The sequence below is a fragment of the Vicugna pacos genome, chromosome 6 (assembly GCF_048564905.1).
Source record: "Vicugna pacos chromosome 6, VicPac4, whole genome shotgun sequence".
Lineage (NCBI taxonomy): Eukaryota > Metazoa > Chordata > Mammalia > Artiodactyla > Camelidae > Vicugna > Vicugna pacos.
In genome coordinates this window covers 63,432,908-63,459,660 of record NC_132992.1, presented here as the reverse complement: position 1 = coordinate 63,459,660, position 26,753 = coordinate 63,432,908, and the positions used below count along the sequence as shown (strand labels likewise).

The 26,753-nt window shown below is 34.3% G+C and overlaps 1 protein-coding gene across 4 annotated transcripts in view; it reads left to right on the top strand.

Annotated features, from left to right (window-relative positions):
• The window catches only part of LOC102534605 (coiled-coil domain-containing protein 170-like), a 36,817-nt gene that overhangs the window by 4,921 nt on the left and 5,143 nt on the right, over positions 1-26,753 (top strand). For 2 of the 4 annotated variants that reach the window (XM_031679130.2, XM_072963207.1), the window contains exons 2-7: positions 95-417; positions 6,056-6,184; positions 18,164-18,420; positions 21,318-21,465; positions 23,155-23,466; positions 24,286-24,486. In XM_031679130.2, the coding sequence (XP_031534990.1) occupies positions 280-417; positions 6,056-6,184; positions 18,164-18,420; positions 21,318-21,465; positions 23,155-23,466; positions 24,286-24,486 (1,185 nt within the window). In that variant the 5' untranslated portion in view covers positions 95-279. The remainder of the gene's footprint in view (positions 1-94; positions 418-6,055; positions 6,185-18,163; positions 18,421-21,317; positions 21,466-23,154; positions 23,467-24,285; positions 24,487-26,753) is intronic. The other 2 variants (XM_072963209.1, XM_072963210.1) reach the window with 2 other exon arrangements.

Sequence of the window (26,753 nt, the reverse complement as noted above, 5' to 3'; positions counted from 1 at the left end):
ATGTGTATCAGCAGCCTGTTTCAAGCAGTTACAATTTAAAAGATGTTTTGGTACTGTATTTAGAAACTAGATCTGCCTTGTCTCCAACCAACAGGTTCAGCGGGCAGCTCCTTCTGAGGTCTGGCTAAACTGTAAGGATCTGAAGTTGAACCTGCCTGAAGACATTGTTGATGCTGGGCAGACCTCAGCATCTCTTCCTGACCACTCTCTGCAAACTCCCCTTGGAAGCACCTCGGTTCACCATTACTAGATCTGTTGCATACTTCTTTTATCTCCAGCATGTCAGGCCCTCTCCAGCTTTTAAACCACTCAAATCCAGGAAGGCTTGCTACTGGCCAAAGCAAAGGGCCTCACAAGGCTAAGCCATCAGGAGTCAGGCATCTGTCAGCTTACACGTCTCAGAAGAATAGCCCAGGGGTGAGTTGTACTCTGGCATTTTTTTCCCCATTCTCGGAAGAGGTAAGACAATCTCTTGCATAAGTGCTAGAAGAAGACAAAGTCCAGTTATGTTTGCTCACTTTCCTGTGCCAGAGCCCTGTGCTAATGAATGATGCAAGCCATGAGTCAAATGATCTTTCACTTCTTATGTTTCCTGGCTTGACTCTAGAACAAGTAGCAATGAAACACGTGAATCTAATGCAACCTCAAAGTGCATTTTACTTATTTTTGCCTTTTTGGTGGTTCTGACATTTCACCAAGGCCCACAGTTCCAAAACAATATAAAAACAGATATAATGGGCCTCTGTTAATTTGATCCAACCCCATCATTTTGCAGATTAGGAAACAACACTAGAGAGAGGACATAGTGATTTAAGGACAGAACAGAGTACTCTGAATCCCATCACCTTTCTATTGTACCATATTACCCCCTTGGTATACAACCTTGTTTTTAGGGCTAGACTCTAATGAGACTCTTCCTGGAAATCAAATACCCTCTCAGATCAGATGATGTCCCTTCTGTTGATTTTTTTTTTTAAGACCACTAGAAAGATCCACCTAGTCTAGTTTTGTAGCTCCTAGGAGATGAAGTCTGATCCTGGGGGTGAGCATAGGGGGAGTGGTTTATTTCAGTTCCCTATTGGCTTTAAATGAGAATGACAAGCCTAGTTTCTTGGCTAGGAATGGAAATACATTGCATTAAAAGTAAATAAGTCAATGGATAAATGGATAAAGGAAGTTATATATATGTACACTTGTGTGTGTGTGTGTGTGTATACAATGAAACATGATTCAGCTTTTAAAAAGAAGGAAATCCTGCCATCTTGAAAAACATAGATGAACCTGTAAGACATTATACTAGTGAACTAAGCCAGACAAAGACAAATACTACATGATTTCACATAAAATCTACAACAGTCAAACTTACAGAAGCAGAGAGTAGAATGGTGGTTTCCAGAGGCTGAGGGGAGAGGGAAATGGGGAAATGTTGGTCAAGGGGTACGAAGATTTAGTTACGCAAGTTGAGTAAGTTCTGGAAATCTAATGTACAGCAATGTGACTATAGTTAACAATACTCTGTTGTATACTTGAAACTAGCTAAGAGGATGGATTCATAAGTATTCTCACCACAAAAAAAGAAAGAAAAAATGATAACTGTGTAAGGTGTTGGATATGTTAACTAGCTTGATTGTGAAAATTATTTCACAGTGTATACATATATCAAAACATTGTCACATACTTTAAATATATATATATAATTTTTGTTTTTAACCAAACCTCAGTAAATATAGGAAGAAGTAAATGATACAATGCAAAAAGACAGTGTTCCACAGTCTTAGTAGTTAACTCCTTTCAAGTACGTAAATGCTCATGAATCCCTCTAGGAAATTAAAAAATTTCTTTGCCATTTTTCACAAAATATGGTAACAAAATATTTTTGAATATTGGTACATTATAAAAATATAAAGTGTGTATTAATAATTATAATCTTATTTTCAGCATGTATTCATTTAGCTATGAACTATATTTTATATCAATTGTAAAAAAGTTTGAGTTTGCAACAAGTTATAATAAAAATAATATTTTATGTTTTCTTTGGGAGTAATATATATAAAAACCCAAATTGAATTATACCTATAATACAGCACCATACAAATCTTATCATCTATTAGTGTCCTTATATTGTGATTTAAAAAGTCAACTGGATTATGTTTGTAAATTTTAATTTTTGTATTTAATTTCAAACATTTGGAAAAGTAAGGAGACAAATAAAACACCATGTATGGGCCGCACAGATTTAAATTTGGCATTTCCCCCACCAAATTTGCTTCACTTATTCTTTTAAGAAATAAAACTTCACTGATAAACTTCACTGTTTTGTAACCTCTGATCCCATTCTCCGAACTCTTGGGATCGATGATATGAATGAATTTAACAATTGGATCTGACATCAAACAATAAGAATCTTTGCCACTCCCAGCACTGGGGCAGGCCCTGGAACTCTGCTTAAGCATTAGCCATCTTGGTTACTGTATTGTAGGGGGAAGTGAGAGGACTCAGGGTCTGGGTGGTGAGAGATGAGGGTGTTAGGGCAGTTGCCGTTAAAAAACTATATGAAATCTATTGGACCATCCTGAACCTTTTTTTTTCCCTTTTCAGAAATAGCTATTCTGAACTAAGTGTATAGCCTTTATGTCCACGTGTGTAGTACTTACATATGTGAATGCGTCTAATGTTTTGGGCATTAAAAAATTTACATAAATGATATTCTACTAGACATAACTTTCTACCTTGCTATTTGCACTCAATCTTACAATTTTGAGAGTAGTTCTTTTTGATTCACATAAATTTAGTCTGTGCATGTTAACTGCTGTGTAGAATTCCATTAAAAATTACATTAATGTTTCACTGTTTTTATACAATTTAATTTTTCTTATATAAATAAGCTGCAGTGAGTATCCTTATACAGAATGCCTCCTTTTCATATCTTCTAAATTATGAAATAAGAAAAGTTTTCAAGCTTTATTTGAAAGAACTTGTCTGCAAAAATTAATTGCAAGCTGAATATTTCTAATTTTTATAAATTAAAAACCTAATTGAATATTTTTTTTCTTATTATTGGTGTTTGATATCTTAGTGATATTATGGTATACTAAATAAGACATTGAACACAGTTTAATCAATTTGCTCTTTTGTTTTCAGAGACATTGTCAAGTTAATCATGCTTAGTTCATGGTACAGTATCACTTTTCTGTGCAAGGCACCTCTCACTTTATTTTTCCTCCATCACCTCCATTTCTGTCTTAACCTCAGTTTGATGTTCTATGTGTATCTTTGAATATATGCATCTTTTAAAAATATGCAGTTTTGTTTTGTGTGTGGATTTTTAAAACATGTGTCATACATAGAAAAGAATTATAAAATCTATACACAGATCAGGTCATAAAACAAATACCTATGAACCCACCACCTAGTTTCATAAAGCACTGTTAGTACCTTAGAAGCTCCCTGTGTGCCCCTTACTAAATCCCTTTATTCCCACCTAAACTTCAAAATAGTAGGTATTTTGAGTTTTGTGTCATTCATTGCCTTCCTTCTCTTCCTAGTTTTATCACTCATGTGTAACCCCAATAAATATTAATTTTATCTGTTTTAAAAGTTTATTTAATGGAATTATACAGCTTTTGTCTTCTTTCATTTCATGAGATTTGTGTTGATCTATGTATAATTTATTCAATAATTTTCATCGTCTTGTAGTATTCTATTGTATGAATATACCATAAGTTATTTATCCATTAAACTTATTTGACATGTGGGTTGTTTTCAGTTCTTTGCTTTTTCAAATAGCATTGATAGTTTTTGCTTTCAATGGAAAGTTCAGTCCATTTACATTTATTGATATTACTGATTATTTGGGTGTATTTTTATCATCATATTATGTGTATTTTGTTTGTACCATTATTTTTGTTCCCTTTTCCCTCTTTCTCTCATGCTAAAAACTGATTGTTTTTGTTTTGTTGTGTTGCATTTCTTTTTCCTCATTCCATTTTTCATTTTCTACTAGTTTAGAAGTTGTTTTAGTAGTTATGTTAGCTATTTTAACATATATACTTAGCAAAGTTAACTGAAATCTGTATGTTACTCTTGAGAAATCTGAATACTTTATAGTGCTTCAAACTACTTTTCTCTTCTCAATGTATATATTTTTTGGTCCTGCATTGGGTCTATTCTTTATTTTCAATCCCATAAATCACACTTTTAAAATTAATTAATGCTTGTGTAAATATACCCACATATTTACTATTATTTTTTGTTCACTGTTCTTTATTTTATCTCAGACTTTGTAAGTTCACTTTCTTTCCGTATGAAACACATCCTTTAGAATTTTCTTAAATGAGGACCTATTGGTAATAAATTTTTGTTTGGTCTAAAATTTCTTTATTTTACTGTGAATCTTAAAAAATAATTTAATTCAGTATAAAATTCTAGTTGGCAGTTACTTTATGCCCTTGATTTAAGAAATACTATTTTATACACTATTATGAAATTTGAAAGTATGTTTCCAGCTAACCTATCCATAATATGAAGTGACATCAACTTTAAGATGCACCCTAGTTGCAGAGATGTGAAAATTTTTGCCTCTTAGACTCAATGAAAGGTGACATATTTTTCTTAGTACATTACAGATATCGTCTTGCTATTTCTCAGCTTCTGCATTACTGTTGAGAAGTCACTCACTAATCTCACTGCTGTTTCATTGTAATCTGTCCTTTCTGTTATTCACTTTTTAGATACCTCTCTTTGATGTTCTGCAGTTTCATTATAAATGTGTAGGTAAAGAAATTCTTTTTATTTACTTTACTTGGGATTTGCTAGACCACTTAGATTGGTATCTTACCACAATTCTGTAAAATTCCCAAGCATTAGTTCTTCAAATATTGCCTCTTCCTCATTCTCTAAAAATAAAGCCTTCTTGGATTCCAAATAGACATATGATAGACATTCTCATTTTATTCTCTCTGCCTTTAAACTCTTTCATCATTTATCTTTTTTTCCTATATGCTTGATAATTTCTTTCATATTTAAGTTCACTCACTCTTCAGCTAGATCTAATTTGCTTTTTAATGTGTCCATTCAATTTTCAAATTAAAATTATTACACTTTTCATTTCTAAAAGCCTTATTTGGTTGTTTTTCCAATATGTTTATTCTTTGTGGTCTCTTGTGACTTATTTATATTTTCAGGGTTTTCTTTGTTTCTTTAAACATTTAAACACAGTTGCTTTGTATTCTCTTGTGCAAGTGTATGTTCATAGTATCTTGGTAAGCATAAAATTCTAAAATCTGGTAACTTTAGGAAAATGTACTTTGCTCCTTTAATACATTAAGCACCATGTGATGTATTTATACACCTTTTAGAGATTTAGATGAGTACATTTCCTTAGTTTCATTTGAATCATACAAACTTTGTTCTTAGCCAGTTATGCTAATTAAAAATTAAAACATTTCACACTCTTTTGACAATAGGAGGAGATACTATAATGCAGGTAAATCTCCCTAATTTTTACCCCCAATATTGGTGTGAAAGAAACACCAAATTAACGTTGATTTACTGAAATCAGATTTTTTAAAACATCAATTTGCATGATGATACAATGCATAGGAATTGATTTGTCACACACAAAAAATAAAGTAAATACTGGTAGTTCAAGTTTCTATAAAGGTTTTATAAGATGTGAATTAAAATTTCCCCAGACATTTTATGTGTGTTTTCTTGGTTCCTGTACTCTCAGAAAGTATGTTTATTAGATGTCCTGCATTTACTTATGGCTAGTGTTACTGATTGTTAGGTAAGAATTTTTAGAAAAATTTTTTAGAAAGAAATTTTTTAGAAAATAGTTTTAGAAAAGAATTTTATAAAAAGCCTTATAGGTCAACATGTTACTTGCTATTTTCTTGAGTCCTATTTCATTTGTTGGGATAGCACCTCAAAATGAATATTTTAAAGTTGTATTCTATTTAGAGCTACATACTCGAGTTTGTATGGGCTAAAACATTGTGGGTTGTGATTTCTAGGGTATATGTTTAGTTAATTAATTCAAAATTTCTCTTTGTAGGCTTGTTTGGATCCACCTCTTAAAGTGGTTCCCACCAGGAATCCAGTCATGTACAACAAAAAGGCAGCTGACCCAGTCCATCCTGACCTTACTGGTTTGTTGGTGAAAAATAAGAATCTTTCAGCTGAGGTATATGGATTACCTGAAAATAAAACACAGTGGGAAATTATATCCTCTGTAGGGAGAGAAATATTCTGATAAAAGACTTAAAGTATTATCTGAACTCAGTTTTGCAATTTTCTCAATATTGAACCCTTTTATCACTGAGGGGCACTGATGCAGACCCAAGTCTGTCTTTTGCCAGAGAAATCCTTTTGAAGATGGTACATAGTGCTTTTGAGTTACTGCTGAATGCTGTAGTGTTAGACCATTGCTTAGGATCTACCATGCTCAAAATGTAATAATAATAATTACAAAATATATTAATAATAATAATTACACATATTAAGCATTTTTCAGTGGGAAGGATGATTTCCTACTTACAATATAGCACCAAATGGCGAATATCCTCCAGTCTTATTAAATAACTTGAACCATCTGAGTTATATCAACAGATGAAAAAGAAAGAAACCGCATTTGTAGGAAATGCCTTGACTTTTCCCTTGACACCCTGTGATGAGCTAGAGAGTGCTTGTAGGTGTTTTTTAGTTGAACCCAAGTACTGTCAGCGTATTTGTTGCCAGAGAATGGGGTTCCAAAGGTCACTGACATTGTTAAAGGTAACATGATGTGACTCTTTGTCTGGATTGCCTCTGTGGTGACCTCTAAGTAAAATGTTCTGAATGCTTATATTCTGGGACATTGAACAGCCCTTTGAATAAGCAGCTGTCTCTGGGGTCTGTATTGGTTTGCTTGGGCTGCCATAAGAAAGCACCATGGACTGGGTGGCTTAAATAACAGGAATTTATATTCTTACGATTCTGGAGGTCAGAAGTCCAAGATAAGATGTCAGCAGGGTTAGTTTCTTCTTCCTTTTTAATGTTTTTCCCAGCTCTATTGCCATATAACTAACATACAGCATTGTGTAAATTTAAGATGTACAACATGATGATTTGATGTATATATATATATCGCAAAATGATTACCACAGTAAGGTTGCTTCATACGTCCATCACCTTACATAATTACTTGTGTGTGGTAAGAAGGTTGGTTTCTTCTGAGATCTGTCTCTTTGGCTTGTAGATGGCCATCTGTTCTCTGTGTCTTCACGTGGTCTTCCCTCTGTAACTGTGTCCAGATTTCTTTCCCTTATTAAGAACACCAGTCATACTGAATCAACATACCCTAAAGACCTCATTTTAACTTGATTACCTTTTTAAAGACCCTATTTTCAAATACAATCACATTCTGGCAATTAGGATTTCAACATACGAATTTTGAGGGGGTGCAACTCAGCCTGTAAGAGTGGCTTTATTCCTTGAGGCCTCTTTTCACCCTGACTCCAGGTTTTATTTAAATAGATATAAATATATAGCTAGATAGATATGTAAACAAACATATATTTCAATTTTTATGTGAATATTTCCCTCTTTTAAGATAGAAAGATGAATAGAGATTAAGTGTAATTTATATAGATACAATAAATCTTATGACACTTTGTAGAGATTTCTTAATTTGTCTTTTCTTTCAGAAAAATGTGATGCAAATCCCTGAAAACTGTAGCAGTTTTACTATGGGTAGCATTGTTCTTTTTTTTTTTTTTTTTGCATTTTAAATAACTTATTTTTATTTTTTTAAACATTTTTTATTGATTTATAATCATTTTACAATGTTGTGTCAAATTCCTAGCATTGTTCTTCTTGTCCACAGAATAACTTACTACTGGTACTTAAGAAGTTTGAGATTTTTTAATAATTTGGATTTGGGTTAGATTAGGGTTTATGTTTATGCCCAATTTACCAAATTGTCAAAAAAAAAAAAAAAAGACTTGTTTTAAACTTGTTTAAAGAAAATATGTAAGCTATTTTCAAGAATTTCAAAGTACTTTTTAAAGGCAGTTCTCTACATGTGCATAAAGCATTTGGTACCTATACATATTTTTAATCTGTTTTCCAAAGCAGATATTTAAAAGGCTATACAAGGTCTCATTTTGACTTGATTTTAGATACTATGTACATTAAAAACTATTCCATAGCTCATATTGGCATTTTTTGAATTTAATAAAAATTAGTGACAGTTTAACTGCTAGTTTTTTTTTTAAGAGTCTAGTGATTTCAACAGAATACCTTCAGCATGAGTCATCTTTCCCTTTTCCAATAACCTATTATTTAATCCTACAGGAACTCAATTGTCATGATGAGGCAGTCTTTCTCTTCACCGCATGCATTTAAATTTTTTATAATTAACTTTATCTCTTTGTGGGATATACAAAAATAATTATCATGTGTTTCTGTCCAATAATGGAGAAACAGGTGCAAGAGAGCTTTATTTAGGAAAAGCCAGGTATAGAAGGGATAAATATTCAGTTGGTGATTGTGTTGTCTAGTTTAGGCAATATGATACTGAGTTAAAATTCTTTCATAGTGCTAGATGGGCTGCTGTTGTAATAAATAGGAGTTAAACAACTTGTAAAAATGTTACTGATAATATATAATAAGGTCTAGTGTCTTCAATTTAAGATTAATGTGTTTTGTCGGTAGTTCTAGTTCGATTTTTATAGAAACTTTTATTTGTGAGGGCAACATGACTGTGTTTATGCAGATAAGATGTTTTCTTTCCCTTCTGTAGTAGTAAGGCAAATAGTAGAAACCTGGTAGATATAGCCAGCTCTGGAGGGGGTGAAGGGAGGCAATATAAATTTTGCAACTAAAAGAAAATGAGAACCAGTTATTAACTTTAATTGGAATTTGTATTGAGATAATTATGGATTCATTTGCAGTTTTAAGAAATAATACAGAGAGATCCATTACAAGTTTTGCCCAGTTTCTCCCAATAGTCAAATTTGGCAAATTATATTATAACAGCCTTAATGTTAACATTGATATAATACAATCTACCAATATTATTCAGATTTCCTGAGTTTTACTTGTACTTTTGTGTGTGTTTGTATTAAGTTCTAAATAGTCGATCAAAATACTGATTAGTTTTAACACCACAAAGAGCCTTCCTTATTGCCATTTGATATCCACACTAACTTCTTTCCTCATCTTGATCCCTGGTAACCACTCATCTTCTCCATTTCTAAAATGTTGTCATTTTACTTATTTTTTTTTTTAATTTTAAGAGTGCTGGGGATTGAACTCACGACCTTATGCATGCTAAGCACATGCTCTACCACTGAGCAACAACCTCCCCTCAAATGTTGTCATTTTAAGGATATTGTATATTCACAGAGCTAAACACAGTGTTACCATATGACCCAGTGATCCCACTCCTAGGTGGATACACCAGAGGATTGGAAATATATTCACATAAAAACTTGTAAATGAATGTTCATTGTAGCATAATTCATAAAGCCAAAAAGTGGACACACCCAAATATTCATCAGTATATAAGCAAAATATGGTATATTCATATAGTAGAATATTATTCAGCCATAAAAAGGAATGGAGTACTGATCCATGCTACAACTTGGATGAACCTTTAAAATTTGCTAAGTGAAAAGAAGGCAGTCATAAGAGGCAACATTGTAAGATTCCATTCATGTAAAATGTCCAGAATAGGCAAATCCATAGAAACAGTGTAGATTAGTGGTTGTCAGGGGCTAGGAGTGGGGAGTGGGGAGTGACTACTGATGGGTATGGGGTTTCTTTAGGGGATACTGACAATGTTCTGAAATTAGATCATGGTGATTTTACACAAGCTGTGAATATACTAAAAACTGAATTATATACTTTATTTTTATCATTACTGTGTTAGTATGTTATATTATGTCTTGTATTTTGGTGGGGGGGATTAGATTTATTTATTTTTAACAGAGGTACTAGAGATTGAACCCAGGACCTTGCGCATTCTGGGAACACAGTCTACCACTGAGCTATACCCTCTGCCCTGAACTATATACTTTCAAGGACGAATTTTATGGCAAGTGAGTTATATCACAATTTAAAAAATAAAAAATAAAACAGTTCAATATGGCTGTACAACTCTATGAATATACTAAAAGCCACTCAACTGTATACTGTAAATGGATGAATTTATGAATTATATCACAAGCCATTTTTAAAATACTATACAAATACTGTAATCTGATTATACTTCAATAAAAATATATCTATAAAAAATAAATAAATGCAAATAAAATAGTGCTTATGTAACCTTTTGTAATTGGCTTTTTCACTCAGCATAATTTCCTGGAGATTTGTTCAAGCTGTTCCATGTATCAATAGTTCGGTCCTTTTTATTGCTGAGACCGTGTATACGTACCAGTTTGTTTAAACATTCACTTGTTAACAAATATCTAGGTCGCTTCCAGTTTTTTAGCTATCACAAAGTTGCTGTGAACATCCATGTACAGGTTTTTGTGTGGACATAATTTTTCATGTCTCTAGGATAAGTGCCCCAAAATGCAATATCTGGGTCATATGGTAATTGCGTATTTAGTTTTATAAGAAAATGCCGAACTATTTTCCAGAGCAGCTGGACCATTTTACCTTCCTACCAGCAATGTATGTGATCTAGTTGCTCTACATCCTCACCAGCATTTGGTGGTGTCACTATTTTGTATTTTAGATAGTGTAATATCTGTGTAATGGTATCTCATTGTGCCTTTAATTTGCATATCCCTAATGGCTGGTGATGTTGAACATATTTTTATGTGCCTATTTGCCATCCACATACTCTCTCCAGCAAAGTTTCTATTCAAATATTTTGCCCATTTTTTTCATCGGCTTGTTTTCTGAGAGTTTAGAGTTCTTTATATATTCTAGATTTAAGTCCTTTGTTGACAATCTTTATCAACAAGCTGTATCTGAGGTTTTCGGTGCCTGAATTTAGCTAAGTTCTGAACATATTTCTAGTTTGTTATGCCCAAATCCAACATCAAACTTTTCAAAAATTGTGATTCTTTAACATGAAAAATACAGATATACCTCATTTTATTGTGCTTCACTTCATTGCACTTTGCAGATAATGTGTTTTTCACAAGTTGAAGGTCTGTGGCCACCCTGCATTGAGCAAGTCTATCAGCATCATTTTTCCAACATCATTTGCTCACTTTTATGACTCTGTGTCACGTTTTGGTAACTCTTCCAATATTTTAGACTTTTTCATTATTATTATATTTGTTGTGGTGATCTGTGATCAGTGATCTTTGATGTTACTATTGTCGTTTTGGGACACCATGAACTCTGCCTATATAAGACAGAGAGCTTAATTGATAAATGTTGTGCAAGTTCCCACTGCTCCACCCACCTGCCGTTTCTCATCTCTCTCCCTCTCCTCAGGCCTCCCTATTTCCCAAGACACAACAATATTAAAATTAGACCAGTTAATAACCTTACAGTTACCTCTAAATGTTCAACTGTTAGGAAGAGACACACTTTAAATCAAAACCTAGAAATGATTAAGCTTAGTGAGGAAATGTTGAAAGCCAAGATAGGCTGAAATCTAGGTCTTTTGTGCTGAACTGTTACCAAGTTGTGAATGTAAAGGAAAAGTTCTTGAAGGAAATTAAAAGTGCTACTCAAGTGAACAGACGAATGATAAGAAAATGAAACAGCCTTGTCAATATGGAGAAAGTTCTCTTGATCTGGATAGAGGTCAAACCAGCCACAACATTCCCTTAAGCCAAAGCTTAAGAAGTAAGTCCTGATGTAGAAGCTGCAGTAAGTTATCCAGAAGATCTAGCTAAGAGCAAGATGAAGGTGACTAAACAGATTTTCATTGTAGACAAAACAGCCTCCTATTGGAAGAAGATGCCATTAGGACTTTCATAGCTATAGAGGAGAAGTCAATGCCTGGTTTCAAAGCTTCAAAGGACAGGTTGACTCTCTTTTTAGAGCCCAGTGCAGCTGGTGACTTTCAGTTGAAGCCAGTGATCGTTTACCATTCCCAAATCTGAGGGCCCTTGAGAATTATGCTAAGTCCACTTTCCCTGTGCTCTCTAGATGGAACAACAAAGCCTGGATGACAGCACTTTTGTTTACAACATGGTTTACTGAATATTTTTAACCCACTTTTGAGGTTTACTGCTCAGAAAAAAATGATTCATTTCAAAATATTACTGTTCTTGGTCACCCAAGCATTCTGATGGAGATGTTCAATGAGGTCAATGTTGTTTTCATGCCTGCTAACACAACATCCATTCTGCAGCCCGTGGATCAAGGAGTAATTTTGACTTTCAAGTCTTATTATTTATGAAATACATTTCATAAGGCTATTGCTTCCATTCAATTTTGCTAATGAACCTGGGCAAAGGAAAACCTTCTGGAAAGGATTCACCATTCTAGATGCCATTAAGAACATTTGTAATTCATGGGAAGAGATCAAAACATCAAGATTAACAGGAGTTTGGAAGAAGTTAATTTGAACCCTTATGAGTGACTTTGAGGGGTTTAGCAAACACGTCAGTGAAGGAAGTCCCTGCAGATGTTGTGGAAATAGCAAGAGAACTAGAATTAGAAGTGGAGCCTGATGATGTGACTGAACTGCTGAAATCTCATGATAAAACTTGAATGGATGAGGAGTTGTTTCTTATGGATGAGCAAAGAAAGTAGTTTCTTGAGATAGAATCCACTCCTGGTGAAGATGCTGTTAAGATTGTTGAAATGACAGCAAAGGATTTAGAATATTACAGAAATGGTTGATAAAGCAGGGACAGGGTTTGAAAGTTTAGTCCAATTTTTGGAAAACTTCTGTGGCTAAATGCTTTCAAAAAGCATTACATGCCCAGAGAGATTGTGGAAGGAAGAGTCAATCGATGTGGCAAATTTCATTGCTGTCTTATTTTAAGAAGTTACCACTGCCACCACCAGCATCAGCAACCAGCACTCTGTTAAGTCAGCAACCATCAACATGGAGGCAATTTCAGTTGCCTCCATCAGCAGAAAGATTATGACTCGCTGAAGGTTCAGATGATGGCTAGCATTTTTTAGCAATAAAGTGTTTTTAAATTAAGAAACGTACATTGTTTTTTTAGACAGTGCTATCACACACTCAATAGACTACAATATAGTGTAAATATAACTTTTATATGCACTAGGAAACCAAAAAATTCATGTGGCTTACTTTATTGTGATATTTGCTTTATTTCAGTGGTCTGCAATATCTCTGAGGTATACCTGTAATGCAGGATTTAGATTTTCATATCTTAGTTTGCAAATCACAGTTCATATGGAATAAGTAAATATTAGAACTGTCAAGTTCTCTGGAAGACTAATTGACAAAGTTTGGTCATTAAAAGGAAAATTAAGCTAGATCTAGAATCAATGTGTGAGTCTGAGACTCATGCAATTTAGATACTTTTCAAGAAACCTGTTACCTAACATTATTTTAACAATACCCTAACAGTAAGATAACTAAAACAAGATCTTAAAACATAGTTCTTATATCATAGTACAGGGAAGTGGGACCCCTGCATCACACAACTCCAGGGGACATTCATTATTTATATGGTACCTTTTGGTGAACAGTAACCATTGCAGTGCAGAGAACCCCCTTACTTACTGGTTAAAATAATGAATAAAATGCTGAAGGATTTGAGCAATCACTGTGATTACTAGAAATTGTGATCCACTTGATAGGAGTAGAGTTTCAACTCAACATTTGTTGAGGTCCTGCCACGTGAAAAGTACTAAAGTAAGGCACTTGGGAGATGAGGATAGAAAAATTAAGTAACCACGATTCTCATCTACAAAAAAAAAATTAGAAAATGGGGAGACAGACATATACAGTGAAGGAAAATACCAGGTAAACTCTGTGAGCATAGGCTTCTTGGAGGCAGTGGCAGTTATGACAAACCTTGAAGGACATTGAGGACTTTACAGAGGTTGAAGACAGGGCTGAAGGACTGTATAAGTAGGTTCGAGCCAATGAAGTAGCTAGAATAACATGCTATAGTGAGTTTGTGGCTCATGGGGAATCATCCCAGGGTTTTGAGGAGGAGTGGTATTAGATGGTCTGAAACAACTGAGGACAGAATTGCTATCCTTTGCTTGTGTTCTTGGAACATTCTGTTCATACCACTGTTACTGTACCCATTATAGTATATTCTAATTATTTGTTTTCAAATTGGTCTCCCTGGTGAGCTGGGAAATTTTTGAGCATTCTTAATCTTCTCAGGATCCCCAGAGCCTAGCACATGACTGGAACATAGAAGACAATAAAGGCTTGTTTTTGAATTAAGAATGGTTCAGAGAGTTGCTAGATTGGAGGTGGGAAGACCAAGTAGGATGTCTTACAACAAACAGTGCATGAGATGGACGATGAGGCTCTGAAACAAGACAAAGTCATGGGAAGAAAGGGGTAGATGTGAAAGACACGTTAGAGGTAAAATGAACAGACTTGAGGGGGGAGATTTTAAAAAAGGGTGAATCAAATATGACTATGATCTAATTAACATGTTTTTAAGTGAATGAATTTAAATATAAATGGATTTTAAACTTGCTACTTTTAAAACATTTGGTCTTTCTATTGAAAGATACTTTCTAAATACATCCTTCATAGTATATTTAACCCATTCTTTTTAGTAAATGAATTTATGATTAAATAGATAGGTCTTAAAACAGGTTCTGATTTGCTGTACGCAGACTTAGGGATGAAGCAAATCACAGTCTTTGATAATAAGTAGAAACTGACAAACGAATGCCTCAGGAAGGAGTGAAAGTGCTCAAGAAATGCCATAAAAGAATAGCTCCTCCACACAAGGAGTGAGAGTTTCACTTGTGTGCAAAGTAAGAAGGGGGGAAAATCCGATCCTCCGGTTTAGTACAAGGTGGAAAGAATGAAAATGTTTCATTATTAACCAGTGATGCTGAATTCTCTTAACTAACCACTTCACTCTTTTTCTCCAGAGAAAATTTGCTAATTTTATTTCACTAATGGTTGTATTCTATTCTAGGAAGTTTTAGTTTAATAATGCTGGAATTTTTTTTTAAGAACTCCTGTTCTCACTACTTCATACTGCAAAACTGATTTCTCTTCAGAATTTTGCCGGAAATATCCTAAAAACCCAACTTCCCACTGTGAGCCATTTACCATTTCCATTTCCTATGTGGTAGAAGGTTGTAATTACCCTATGAGAATTGCTCAAGGGTCAAGACTATAGAGTAGCATTTAATATGCATGTTTTGGGGAAAATGGAACAATATTTTATAAAGAAGATTATTCCCGAGCTGGAAATTAAATTAAAAAGCAATCTAAATGATGAAGTCAATGCAGCCCTGGAGGCTATGGGACTGACCATGAGAGTTTATTGAATCCTGGAGATTCTTCTTCACCCTGGGAAGCTTCATCTGGTTTCTGAACTATAAGATGCATTTTTTTAAAAAAAACACATTTACCTCTTTTATGGTCATTTAAAGAAACACACACACACACACACACACACACACACACACACACACACACACACAACATAGAGTCTGTCACATCCAACTTAGCACTATTCTTTAATACCAGCACTAGGAGTGCCTCCATGCAAGAGAAAAAGAAATCATAGTAGAAGAATGGAAAGAAGTAATCAGGAAGGGAGAGGAGAAGGAGTCTGCCAGTTTCCTGAAAGTCAAGACTCAGTCATGGAGTCACTGTGGAAAACAGAAACCACTCTACATATTTCAAACGGAAAATGATTTAATACAGGGAATTATGTATACGCGAAATGACTGGAAGGTCTGTGTGTGGGAACTGGAGCCAGCTTCGGATGAGTGAGTTCAAAGACACGCCAATGTAGATGGGATCCAGAGGTTCAGAAATTACTGCTGCTGCCATTGAGCTTTTAGTGCACAGCCACAGCCACCTCTCAACTTCCACAAAGCTAGTAACTAGGTAATGGGGTGTTTTTTCCTGTCCCCCTCCTTGACTTTGCTTACTAGCAGAAACAGTAGTGGGGAAGATGGTCTCTTCTCCTTTGTTCTAAATTTCATGGGAACGCATCTCTCTTTGGTACAGCTCAGTTTACATATAGCATGGCTCTCAAAGTGTAGTTCTCTAGACCAGCAACATTAACATCACCTGGAAACTTGGTAGAAATACAAATTCTCAGGCCGCAACTAGAAACTTTGGGGTTTGGTCTAGCAAGGTGTTTTTTTAGAAGCCCTCCAGGTGATCCTGTAGCATGCTTAAGTTTGAGAAACCATTGGCCTAGAAGAATCCCAGCCTCCACAAGGGAGTCTGGAAAAATAACAGTTTTATTTCTAATTCTGTGGAACAAGAAGACATCACAGGGTTAGGAATGGATACCAAGTGCCAATGACCACATCTAGCAAAAAAGTATGCCCAGTGGTGTCAAATGCTTCAGTAACAGGTGGAGTATGGTGACAAATGAGAAGAACTGTTGAATCTGATATGAGATCGTTGGTGACTTTAGAGAGAAGTGTTTCCGTGGTGAGGCATAAGGGATGAGAGATGGAACGATATAAAAATTGAATTATGATGGATGAAGAATAAGCACAGAAGGTTCTTATCGTTGTTGTGTCTGGGCAATGAAATGGAGAAATGGGTGTTAGCTTGAGCTCAAATCTTTCACTTCATTTCTATGACCTTGTCTGTGCCCTCTGCCTCCCTGCTCCATTTCAGACAGTTTAGTCAGTTCTGCAGCTAATTAAGGAAGTTTGTGGAGCTCTTTTTGTATGGCTTAATTTCCAGTTCTAAGGGAGCACAAACTTCAATTTAGTGTGTACTTATGTTTTAATATGTGCCAGATGCTATGATAGGCCCTTGATATATGTTATTTTTATTTCTTACAACCAGAATGTAAGGTGGGTAAGAAAATTTAACTGATTTGCCTTGGCCATAGTCTGTCTTACTCCTCCAAATTTTGAGGTCTTTTCACTCTTTTGTATTTTCTTTCTCTATAAATTGTCTGGCTTCACTAAAGTGTGTTTTTTTCAGTGGCAACATAGTTTTTAAAATACATAAAAGTATGTTTTGAGAACATATAAAATTCATTTCATTGTTTGAATTTCACAGACTTTTTTTTAGGACATAGGGGAAAAAGCACCTTAAATACATACCGGACAAAAATGTAGTTTAAAATGCTTGGGCTTCATACCTCCTTTGCTGCTGAGAATTACAGCATTTCTAATTAATGTAATTATTTTTTCAATAACAAAATATTCCTAATCTTTTTTCTGGTTATAAAGCTAACAATCTTTTACAGTGTCAAATCAGATGTGTCTTTTTCCCCCTTGTTCTTTTACTAGTTTATCAGGATCATACAGAGCCTATTAAGAAATTTGAACAAATTAGATTAAAAGTTAATTGACCCTTTAATGTTTGCAGTGCCTCAGTTTTCTTCAACTAGTGAACATTCTTCCCTTATCAGATCAAAGAGCAGAGTTTTTTTAGGTGCTACCCAAAGATGAACAAATCAGCTCACAGCAGCTGTACCTCTTGTAGCCCCAATCATTTTTGGTCTCTTCCTCCAATGGCAGCCTATGGTATCTCTCTTGTGTCACTTCCCCTCTCTCACAAGCCATCACTCTTACTTCTCTTTATAGCTCTGTGATCTCTTCTTTCCTTTATTTGTCTTAAATTTATTTATTTGTTTGTTTGTTTGTTTATCTATTTATGCTTGGCTCTTTTTCCTGACTTCCATCTCCACTCACTTCTCTGATCAGCACAAGTAAGGGCAGAAACCAAGTAGAGTAAACATAGACTGTTCTTTAGAAGAGAGGCCTATGAACACACTCTCTTTAACAATCCATCATAAAATGAAACCAAAGTACCAAGGATTTCTTTTTTGCTACGAATTTTAAAATGTATTATTTGAATAACTTAGTACAAGATCTGAACAACTTCAGTGCTGATGAGAATAAAATCACTTATTCCAAAACCTATGTGTCAATTCGGTATGATTTTTAAAATGTATTTAACATTGGAATCTATTAGATTTGAAAATCTTTATTGTAAATAATGTATAACTTAAATACCCATTATGATTTAAAATGATGATTTCCTAAAACCAAAATTATAAATGATTTTAAAATAACACTTTCCCTTTCTCATTAGCTAAGAAATCTTCAAAACAAACTTTTCTTAAAAGAAACTTCATTACAAGAGATGAAGAGTGAGCTAGAAAGTTACAAAGAAAATAATGTGCAACAGTCATTCCGGATAATGTCCCTGAAAGATGATATCAAGGACCTAGAGGAACTTATTGCTTCTCTAACCAGAATTAAGTCTTTGAAAAACACCAATATTCAGAATCTTGAAAGAGGCAACTGGGATCTAACTGAAAGAATTCTAGAACTAGAAAACCTTCTAAGGTAGGGAATTTTCTAGTTTGTTTTCAAACATGTCACTTTTCATAAGCTTGTAAATATATGCAAACTCCAAAATCACAGAACTTAAATCTAGTAGAATTTCACATACCTGACTCAAAATTACATTTTTAAAAAATAATTTTATTGATATACAATTTCCATTCCATTAAAATTCACCCTTCTACAGGATACATTCAGTAGTTTTTGGTATATTCACAAGATTGTGCAATAACACCACTCTCTAATTCCAGAATATTTTCATCATTACCTAAAGAAACCCCATGTCCATTAGCAGTTACTCCCCATTCCACCCTCTCTAGTCTCTGACAGCCACCAATCTACTTTCTCTCTGGACTTGCCTTTTCTGGACATTTCATATGAATGCAATCTTATAATACATGGCCTCTGTGTTTGACTTCTTTCATTTAGCACAATGTTTTCAAGACTAATCAATGTTTGTAGCATGAATTGGTACTTCACTACTTTTTATGGCTGAATAATATTCCATTATAAGGATATACCACATTTTGTTTATCCATCAGTTGATGGACATTGGGTTGTTACCTTTTGTAGGTGCTCTATGAATAATGCTGCTAACAATATTTTTGTATGAGCTTTTATATGACTGTATGTTTCGTCTCTTTTGGGTATATGCCTTAGGAGTAGAATTGCTGAATCATAAATAACTCTATGTTTAACCTTTTGAGCTTATTTTTGAGGAAGTTCCAGGCTGTTTTCCAAGGCAGTTGCACCATTTTACATTCCCACCAACAATGTATAGGGATTCCAATTTCTCCACATCCTCACCAACACTTGTCATTGTTCATTTTTTTTATTATAGCATTCTTGTGGATAGGAAGTTGTATTTCATGGTGATTTTAATTTGCATCTTCATAATGACTAAAGCTATTGAGCATTTTTTCATGGGATTATTGGCTATTTGTGTATCTTCTTTGTAGAAATATCTATTCAGATTCTTTGTCCATTTTCAGATTGAGTTATTTGTCTTTTTATTGTTGAGTTGTAAGTGTTCTTTACATATTCTGGGTACTAGACCCTTATCAGATATATGATAAAAGCACAACATTTTAAAATTTTAATGAAGTTTCTCTTTTTTTGTCATTTGTGTCTTTGGTGTTATATCTAGGAAACTATTGTCTAATCCACTATTATGAAGATTTACACATATGCTTTCTTTTAATAGTTATTGTTTTAGCAATTAACTTTATGTCTATGATCCATTTTGAATAATTTTTGTATATGGTGTGAGTTAAGGAATCCAAATGCATTCTTTTTCATTTGAAGATCTACTAATTGTCCCAACACCACTTCTTGAAGAGACTTATTTCTTGTGTTGAGTTGTCTTGATAATCTTACTAAAAAAGAGAGTTGACCATAAATGTATAGGTTTAATTGTGGACTCTCAATTCTATTCCATTGGTCTATATATCAATTCTTAGGCCAGTACCACACTGTTTTGATTACTGTAGCTTTGTAGTAAGTTTTGAAGTCTAAGTCTTTTTCAAGATTGTTTTGGCTACTCTGGGTCCTTTCCTTTTCTATATGAATTTTAAGATTGATTTGTCAACTTCTGTTAAAAAGGCAGCTAGGATTTGATAGGGATTGTATTGAATTTATAGGTCAGTTTGGGGGAGTACTGCCATCTTTTTTTTTGTCATCTTAATATTAAATCTTCCAATCCATGAATATGGGGCATCATTCCATTTATTTAGATCTTCAATTTCTTTCAACAGTATTTTGTAGTTTTTAGCATACATGTCATATTTCTTTTGTTAGATTTAATTCTAAGTATTTTATTCTTTTTATGCATTGGAAATAGAACTGTTTCCTTAATTTCTTTTTTGGATTGTTCATTTTCAAGGAATAGAAATATAATTGATTCTTGTATATTGATCTTGTGTCCTGCAACCTTACTGAACTTATTTATTAGCGCCTATAGTTTTGTATTTATGTGTGTGTATGTGGATTCCTTAGGATTTTCTCTATATAAGACCATGTTATTTGCAAAGAGATTTGATTTTCCATTCTAACTGGATGCTTTTAAGTATTGCAATTGGTAATCAAAATAAGAGCCAAATAATTAGCTGTTTGTATATTTGGTAATAAAACACGTTTTTGCATATGCTATTCTCTATTGCTGTATCATTATTTTTAATTCCTTTACCCCTCATGGAATCCCATTCAGGGATTCATTTGAGGAGCCCCTTCAGGTGTTACTAAAATAAGAGTACAGTTGTTCTTAATCCTTATCTTTCATCCCTTGTCCCTCAGTGTCCACAGGGATGGTCCCAGGACCCCTGAGGATACCAAAAATCTGTAGATGCTAAGTCCCTTTCATAAAATGGCATAGGATTTACATTTAACCTATGCACATCCTCCCATGTACTTTAAATCATCTCTAGATTACTTATAGTATGTATTATGATGTAAATGCTGTGTAAATAGTTGCTGATGTACAGCAAATTCAAGTTTTGCTTAAAAATTTTTTTAAAATATTTTCAATCCATGGTTGGTTGAGTCTGCGAATGTGGAACCCACAAATATGGAGGGCCCACTGTACTTGCACCCACATGGAACCTCCTGATCATCACAATATTACCATAGTGGCAGACAGGTATTCATATGCACATTTCCTCTGGAAAAGGATGGTTTCAGAATTGACCTCCCCCAGGACTTAATGCTGGATTGTTTTTCTCTCCATTTGTGTACCATTTCTCATCTCTCTCTAGAAATAATTGGTTAACTGCATAGCTCTTTTCATAAGAAATCCATTTTTATGTGATATGTATATTTAAATGTACTTTAAATGGAAGATATTTCTTTTTATTTTAATTATTGAAAATTGATTGACTTGGTCTTATGATATGGTTACCTGTCAGTATGTTACACAGGGTACATCTGGTTGAAAGAAAAAAGGCAGAGAGAAAACCAGACCATTTGGAGAAAAAGTTAGCAGGTGCTAACAGATTCACCCCTTGTATGAATATGGAAGGACAAGAAGATTCCTTCAGTAGTTTCAAAATGAAGGTGAGAATATACTTTGACTGATTTTTGAAGAAACCAGATTTTTATTACCTTGTCTTACTCTCGGAGATAATTGACAAATGTTGAGTGGCTCGTTGGTCCTCCTCTCTGGAGGATCAGAGGTAGTAGTACAGCATAGTAGATGGGAAGTCTTTCTGAGATGTGGAGAGAAAGGGCACGAAGGATCTGAAGGTCTCTATGTTACCAAAGAAAAGATTATAGGGAATGGAACTGTGAGAGATCTGGGAGAAGAGGTGGTGTTTGGAGAGTGAAATATTGGAGTTTTAAATTTCCAGTATTGGTTAGTACCTGCTGCTGACAAAAATCTGGGCTTTGGGGTCTGGGTATAAGGGTTGAAGGAGGGTGTAGGTGAAAGTCATTGAAACTGAAGCGCAGGAGTCACAGAACTAAATTGGTGGATCATCTACCCTGGACACTGATGTCTAGAATTATGGCATGTGTTGGGTTTAGAAAGAAGAGGTAAGGCTGGTCCGCAGTAGACAGCAATTCTCAGGATGAGTAGCAGTTTCATGGAAGAATGTTGGAGGAGGATGGGGGACAGACTGTCGTCAAGGAAGTGGTAAAAGTCTATTTTGAAATCCTTAGGCTGTCATTGTTTATTATACAATCTGAATGTAAAACAAGGTCCATCGTGATCCAATTAATGTGAGGGCTTCCACGTCAAAAAATTCAGCAACTACTTTCAGAGTAGTTTATAGTAATTTCAATTTTTAATCACCTCTTTCAAGTAATTCACAGTAGCACTTCCCATTGTTTTTTCACTTCTCTGACCTATCTGCCACATCTCTGAAAAACTCTCCCACATCAGAGTCCATGCAGATCTGCTTTTTTTTTTAACCACTGCTCTTTTATTCGCCGTTTTTTTCCTAGACTTTTAGTGATACAAACCCATCATTATTTCAACAACTCTAGGTCCCCTTCTATTTACCAGTTTCACATGACAAAAAACCCAGAAAATAAACATGTTTACTCAGCTTTCAGAGTTGAAGGTGGCAAGAGGGTGGAAAGAAGACTAGAATTTATAAAGACAGAATCTTCCTGGGAGCTGGGGTGGGGGAGAAGTACAAGCATTATCTTTTATTTTTCTCCTGTTTATAATGGAAGTAGGGTGCTTATAAGGGAAAGGTTGAGCGAAAGAAATGTGAAGTCTTTTATTTATGCTTTTACATTATCAAAGCTGTTACTATTAAATGATGTTTTAGAATCATAATTAAGTCTTTATGAAAATATCCATTTCCCTGCCAACTTTTCACTTAATTGTATTAGCATTCACTTATGATCCTTGCCTGAACCAGTTATTTTGTTAGGAGAAGCAAAATGCTGAGTTTTAAAATTCTATCATGCTTTCTATACTTATTAGCTCAAAATTTTCTGTAAAGAGTTCCCCCATAAACTGGAGTGGTTTGGTTAGCTGCTTCTCTAAGCTAAATTTCCTATGTTCTCAAAACAGTTTCTCCATAACATCACTTTAATATCTCTTGATGTTCTAGTTTACTTTTTTGAGTATGCCCTTGTCTTTCTCATGACTCTGTAACTCTTTCTGTTGAGAGCTTTTTCTCCTGAAGTTTTGTCTTATGTCTTATGTCTATATTTAATATTTCAAAAAAGGAAGTAGATGTCTCAATATTAAATTCCAAATGGGACATTTAACATGTGTGTTGACATATTTAGGATAAGGATGAAGGTATCCTAGCCAAGAACTTGGAGAGAGACATTTTTCACTCTGAAGGACCAAAACATGGGCAGAAAATTTGGGATAAATGTCAACAAGATTTGAACCATAAGGAAAAAAAAATATGCGAGTTAGACAAACCTCCATATTCATTCAGCTGGGAAACTAAAACTGCACGATCCCACTACCAGAAATTCCTCAGTCGGTTGTCTACTCTTCCCAGCAACAGTGTTGAACCCATACCAGCCATGGAGGAAGCTGTGAAAGAGAGCATTCAGGAAACTGGTGCTAATGGGCAATCTTGGAAGTCTGTAAGTATATATACTGATAGATGACTTACTCTTTCAAATTTGTTTAAGATGTGGATTTTGATATTAGCTGACTTCATAAACTCTGTGGCTCTGATTTTATTTTTATTACTGCAGTGATAAAAGGGAAAAGGATGTCCATTATCACAGTAGACCTAGTGCAGTGTGTCAAGAGCAGAGGCCTGGTTTGAATCCCAGCTCTGCCATTGTCAGCTGTGTGCTCTTGGGCAGATTACTTCCTCTCTGTGCTTTCATTTCATTTGTAAATTTTGGCAGGACCAGGGGTGGGGTAGGGGTTGGGGAAGCATAGTTCCTGTCCGTTTAATCTGTGCATAAAATTAATTGTAAAATCAGTCATTAGTTTGATTTTACTGGTCGAGTCTATCAAAAGATTGAACCAGCAAGTTTAAGTGGTATATCTCCTTGTTATGTCTAAATCATTTTGGTAAAAATTTCATGACTCTCCACCATAAAATTCAAATGAAGATAGGTATTGCTTAAATTCAATGTATTAGTAAAACCTGCTACTTAGTAGTCTTTATTGTACAGTTCCAAAGTTTTTACACTCTGCTCTCTTAAAATCCTTTATACAATTTTATTTCTCAGTACTCCCTAAAATGTCTTATTTTTGTATATCAAACCTGTTTCTTTTTTTTAAAAACCAGCTTATACATGTCAAGTCTTCTTAAAATTGTCCCCATTCATCCATTTAGTAACTTAATGTTACTACAATGTCAGTATAAGTAGAACTTGCACATTGTTTTGAGGTGAAATAGAAATCATGGACCATCAGGATGTCTTATCTGCTTTTTTTCACTGCAGAGAACTGAAGGCCTCCAGCAGGAAATTCAGATGCTCACTAAGCGACTGGAGAAGCTGTATCCTAAATGTGAAAAAACTGCTGGAGAATCATCCCAAACTGATGAAAAGTATAAAGAACAAATAAGACCCTTGAAACGTCTGGAAGGAAAAACTGCTATTAATGACCTTTTTCAAGAGAGATTAGACTTGGACATGAACAAAGTAAGAATTTTTCTGAAGTATAAGGTGTTTCTTTGACAATGAAAATGATCATTATATTATCTAACGTTTAAAGCTGTTAATGCTATTTGTACTTTTCTTAATATTAGGAAAGAGGAAAATTTGCTACAAACTTTTAAAGTTTCTGATTTTATCAAAAAGCCTCTCTTTACTCCGTATCTCCCATTTCTCTACTATACATGTTTGATATTTATTGTATGGGGATTTGTTAATGTTTTTCTTAATGTACTTTTTAAGAAGGATTCGAGGGAAAGGAACGCAAAGGAATGACTCTCTGAAGGTGGAATTTCAGGTGTACTGTGTCAGCTAGATATGATGGGTATTGGGAAGGGGCTGTTGATAAAACTCTTCAATAATCATCTTATAGATCATTAACTTCTCTATTTTCTGCTTCTCTGCATCTATAAGGAAAAAGTCAACCCTGAAAGTGGGGTGGGAATAGGTAGGATGCAGTATAATCCATTTTCAGGGCATTTTGATGCTATTTCTCTACCTCTTCACAGAGTTGCCTGTCATACCCATACCTATGTTATACTATTTCTATAACTACTATGCCCCAAAGCGTAAACTCATTCACTCTCTACTCACTCAGTTTCTCATTCCCATTCACTCATTCATCGATCCAACATGTTTTGGTCATTCACCTTTTAAAAACCTCCAGCCCTTGATGCAGTAGTATTGACAACGTACTCAACAGAGTCCAAAGATGAATCCAGCGACTACCTCTCCTCTTGAGTATGTAATTGATGATGAGTCATTTCCATTCAAATTTTAAAAATACTATATTGAATTTTAAGCATATACAAATAATACATGCTTTCCACAACCCTTGAATCCATGCTAAAAGTTTTGAAGAAAACAATCATAATCTTCTCCAACATTCTTTCTGCCTACTTCACCTCAGTAACCAGTGTGCCTATGTCTTCTACAACCATTGCCATGGTTATGGAAATATATGAGTACATACATGTAGGTGGTGTTTTTTTACAAAATTGGGACTGTACTAGTCAAAATACTCTTCTTACTTGGTAAGAAGCAAGTATGTTATGATCTTTCTTTAGGTCAAAAGATATAGCTTAAGTCATTCCTTTAAAAGCTGCATAGTATTCCACAGTGTGTATATATAACTTACATAATCGACAAATTCCTTATTAATATACTACTGGTCATTCTTATTTCCACTTTTTATGCCACTACAAATAATGATGCAATAAGTATGTTTATACGTATATGTTTCTACATTGGTGCTTTCTCCCTCTATGGAGTTGGGTTCTAAATGTGGGAATACAGGACTACAATGTGTGAGTATTTTAAAGTTTAATATAAACTGTAAATTAGTAGTGTTTTAGAACTATTTTCATCTTTTCTACATCTATGCATTCTGTATGTTTCTCCTTCCTAATTATACGTGTTTTCACTTCCTCTCTTTCCTCTTTAACCAGGTTTGCCTGGGGCATCTGTTTTATCTTTCCAAAGAACCAATGGTTCTTTTAATAAATACATTTTACCAGTTTATTTTTGATGTATAAATAATGAAATATATGGTATCTTTATTTAAATCTACATTCCTAATTTATCTTTTTCCTTATGTAAATATGCTTGTTTTGGGTTCTTTGTTTTAAATCATAAAAGCAGCAAGGGCTATACATACTCCTTTGTAGCTTGCCCAATACATTTTATTATTATTTATTATTTTATTGTTTGTTTTTTTGACGAGTAATTAGGTTTATTTATCTATTTTTTAAATGAAGGTACTGGGAATTGAACCTGGGACTTCATGCATGCTAGGCATGTATTCTACCACTGAGCTATATCCCTCCCAACACATTTTAATATGAAGTGTTCTTTTACCATGTTTTATATATGTGTATAATTTTGCTGTTGATTTCTATTTCTTCTTTGATCTAAAGTTATGTAGATTTTTTATTGTTTACACTTATGCATATATATTATGGACATGTACATTAAAAAAATCAAATATACCAAAAGTCTCCCATTGAAAAGTAGTAGCCCCATTCTCTATCTCCACCTGTCCTCTTTCCCAGAGGGAACTAACTTTAACCCTTGTAGCTATTACTTCTATTAGTAAATTCTATTTTCCTAAATAATTTGCTTATACTGCTATATCTTTAGTTATTTATTTTAGACATTATCTGTTGACATACTATTATATGATAGATGAAGATTTCTCTCTCTTATACCACTTTCCCACCTCCTCCTTCCATCTTCCCAATATGGTTATATCAATA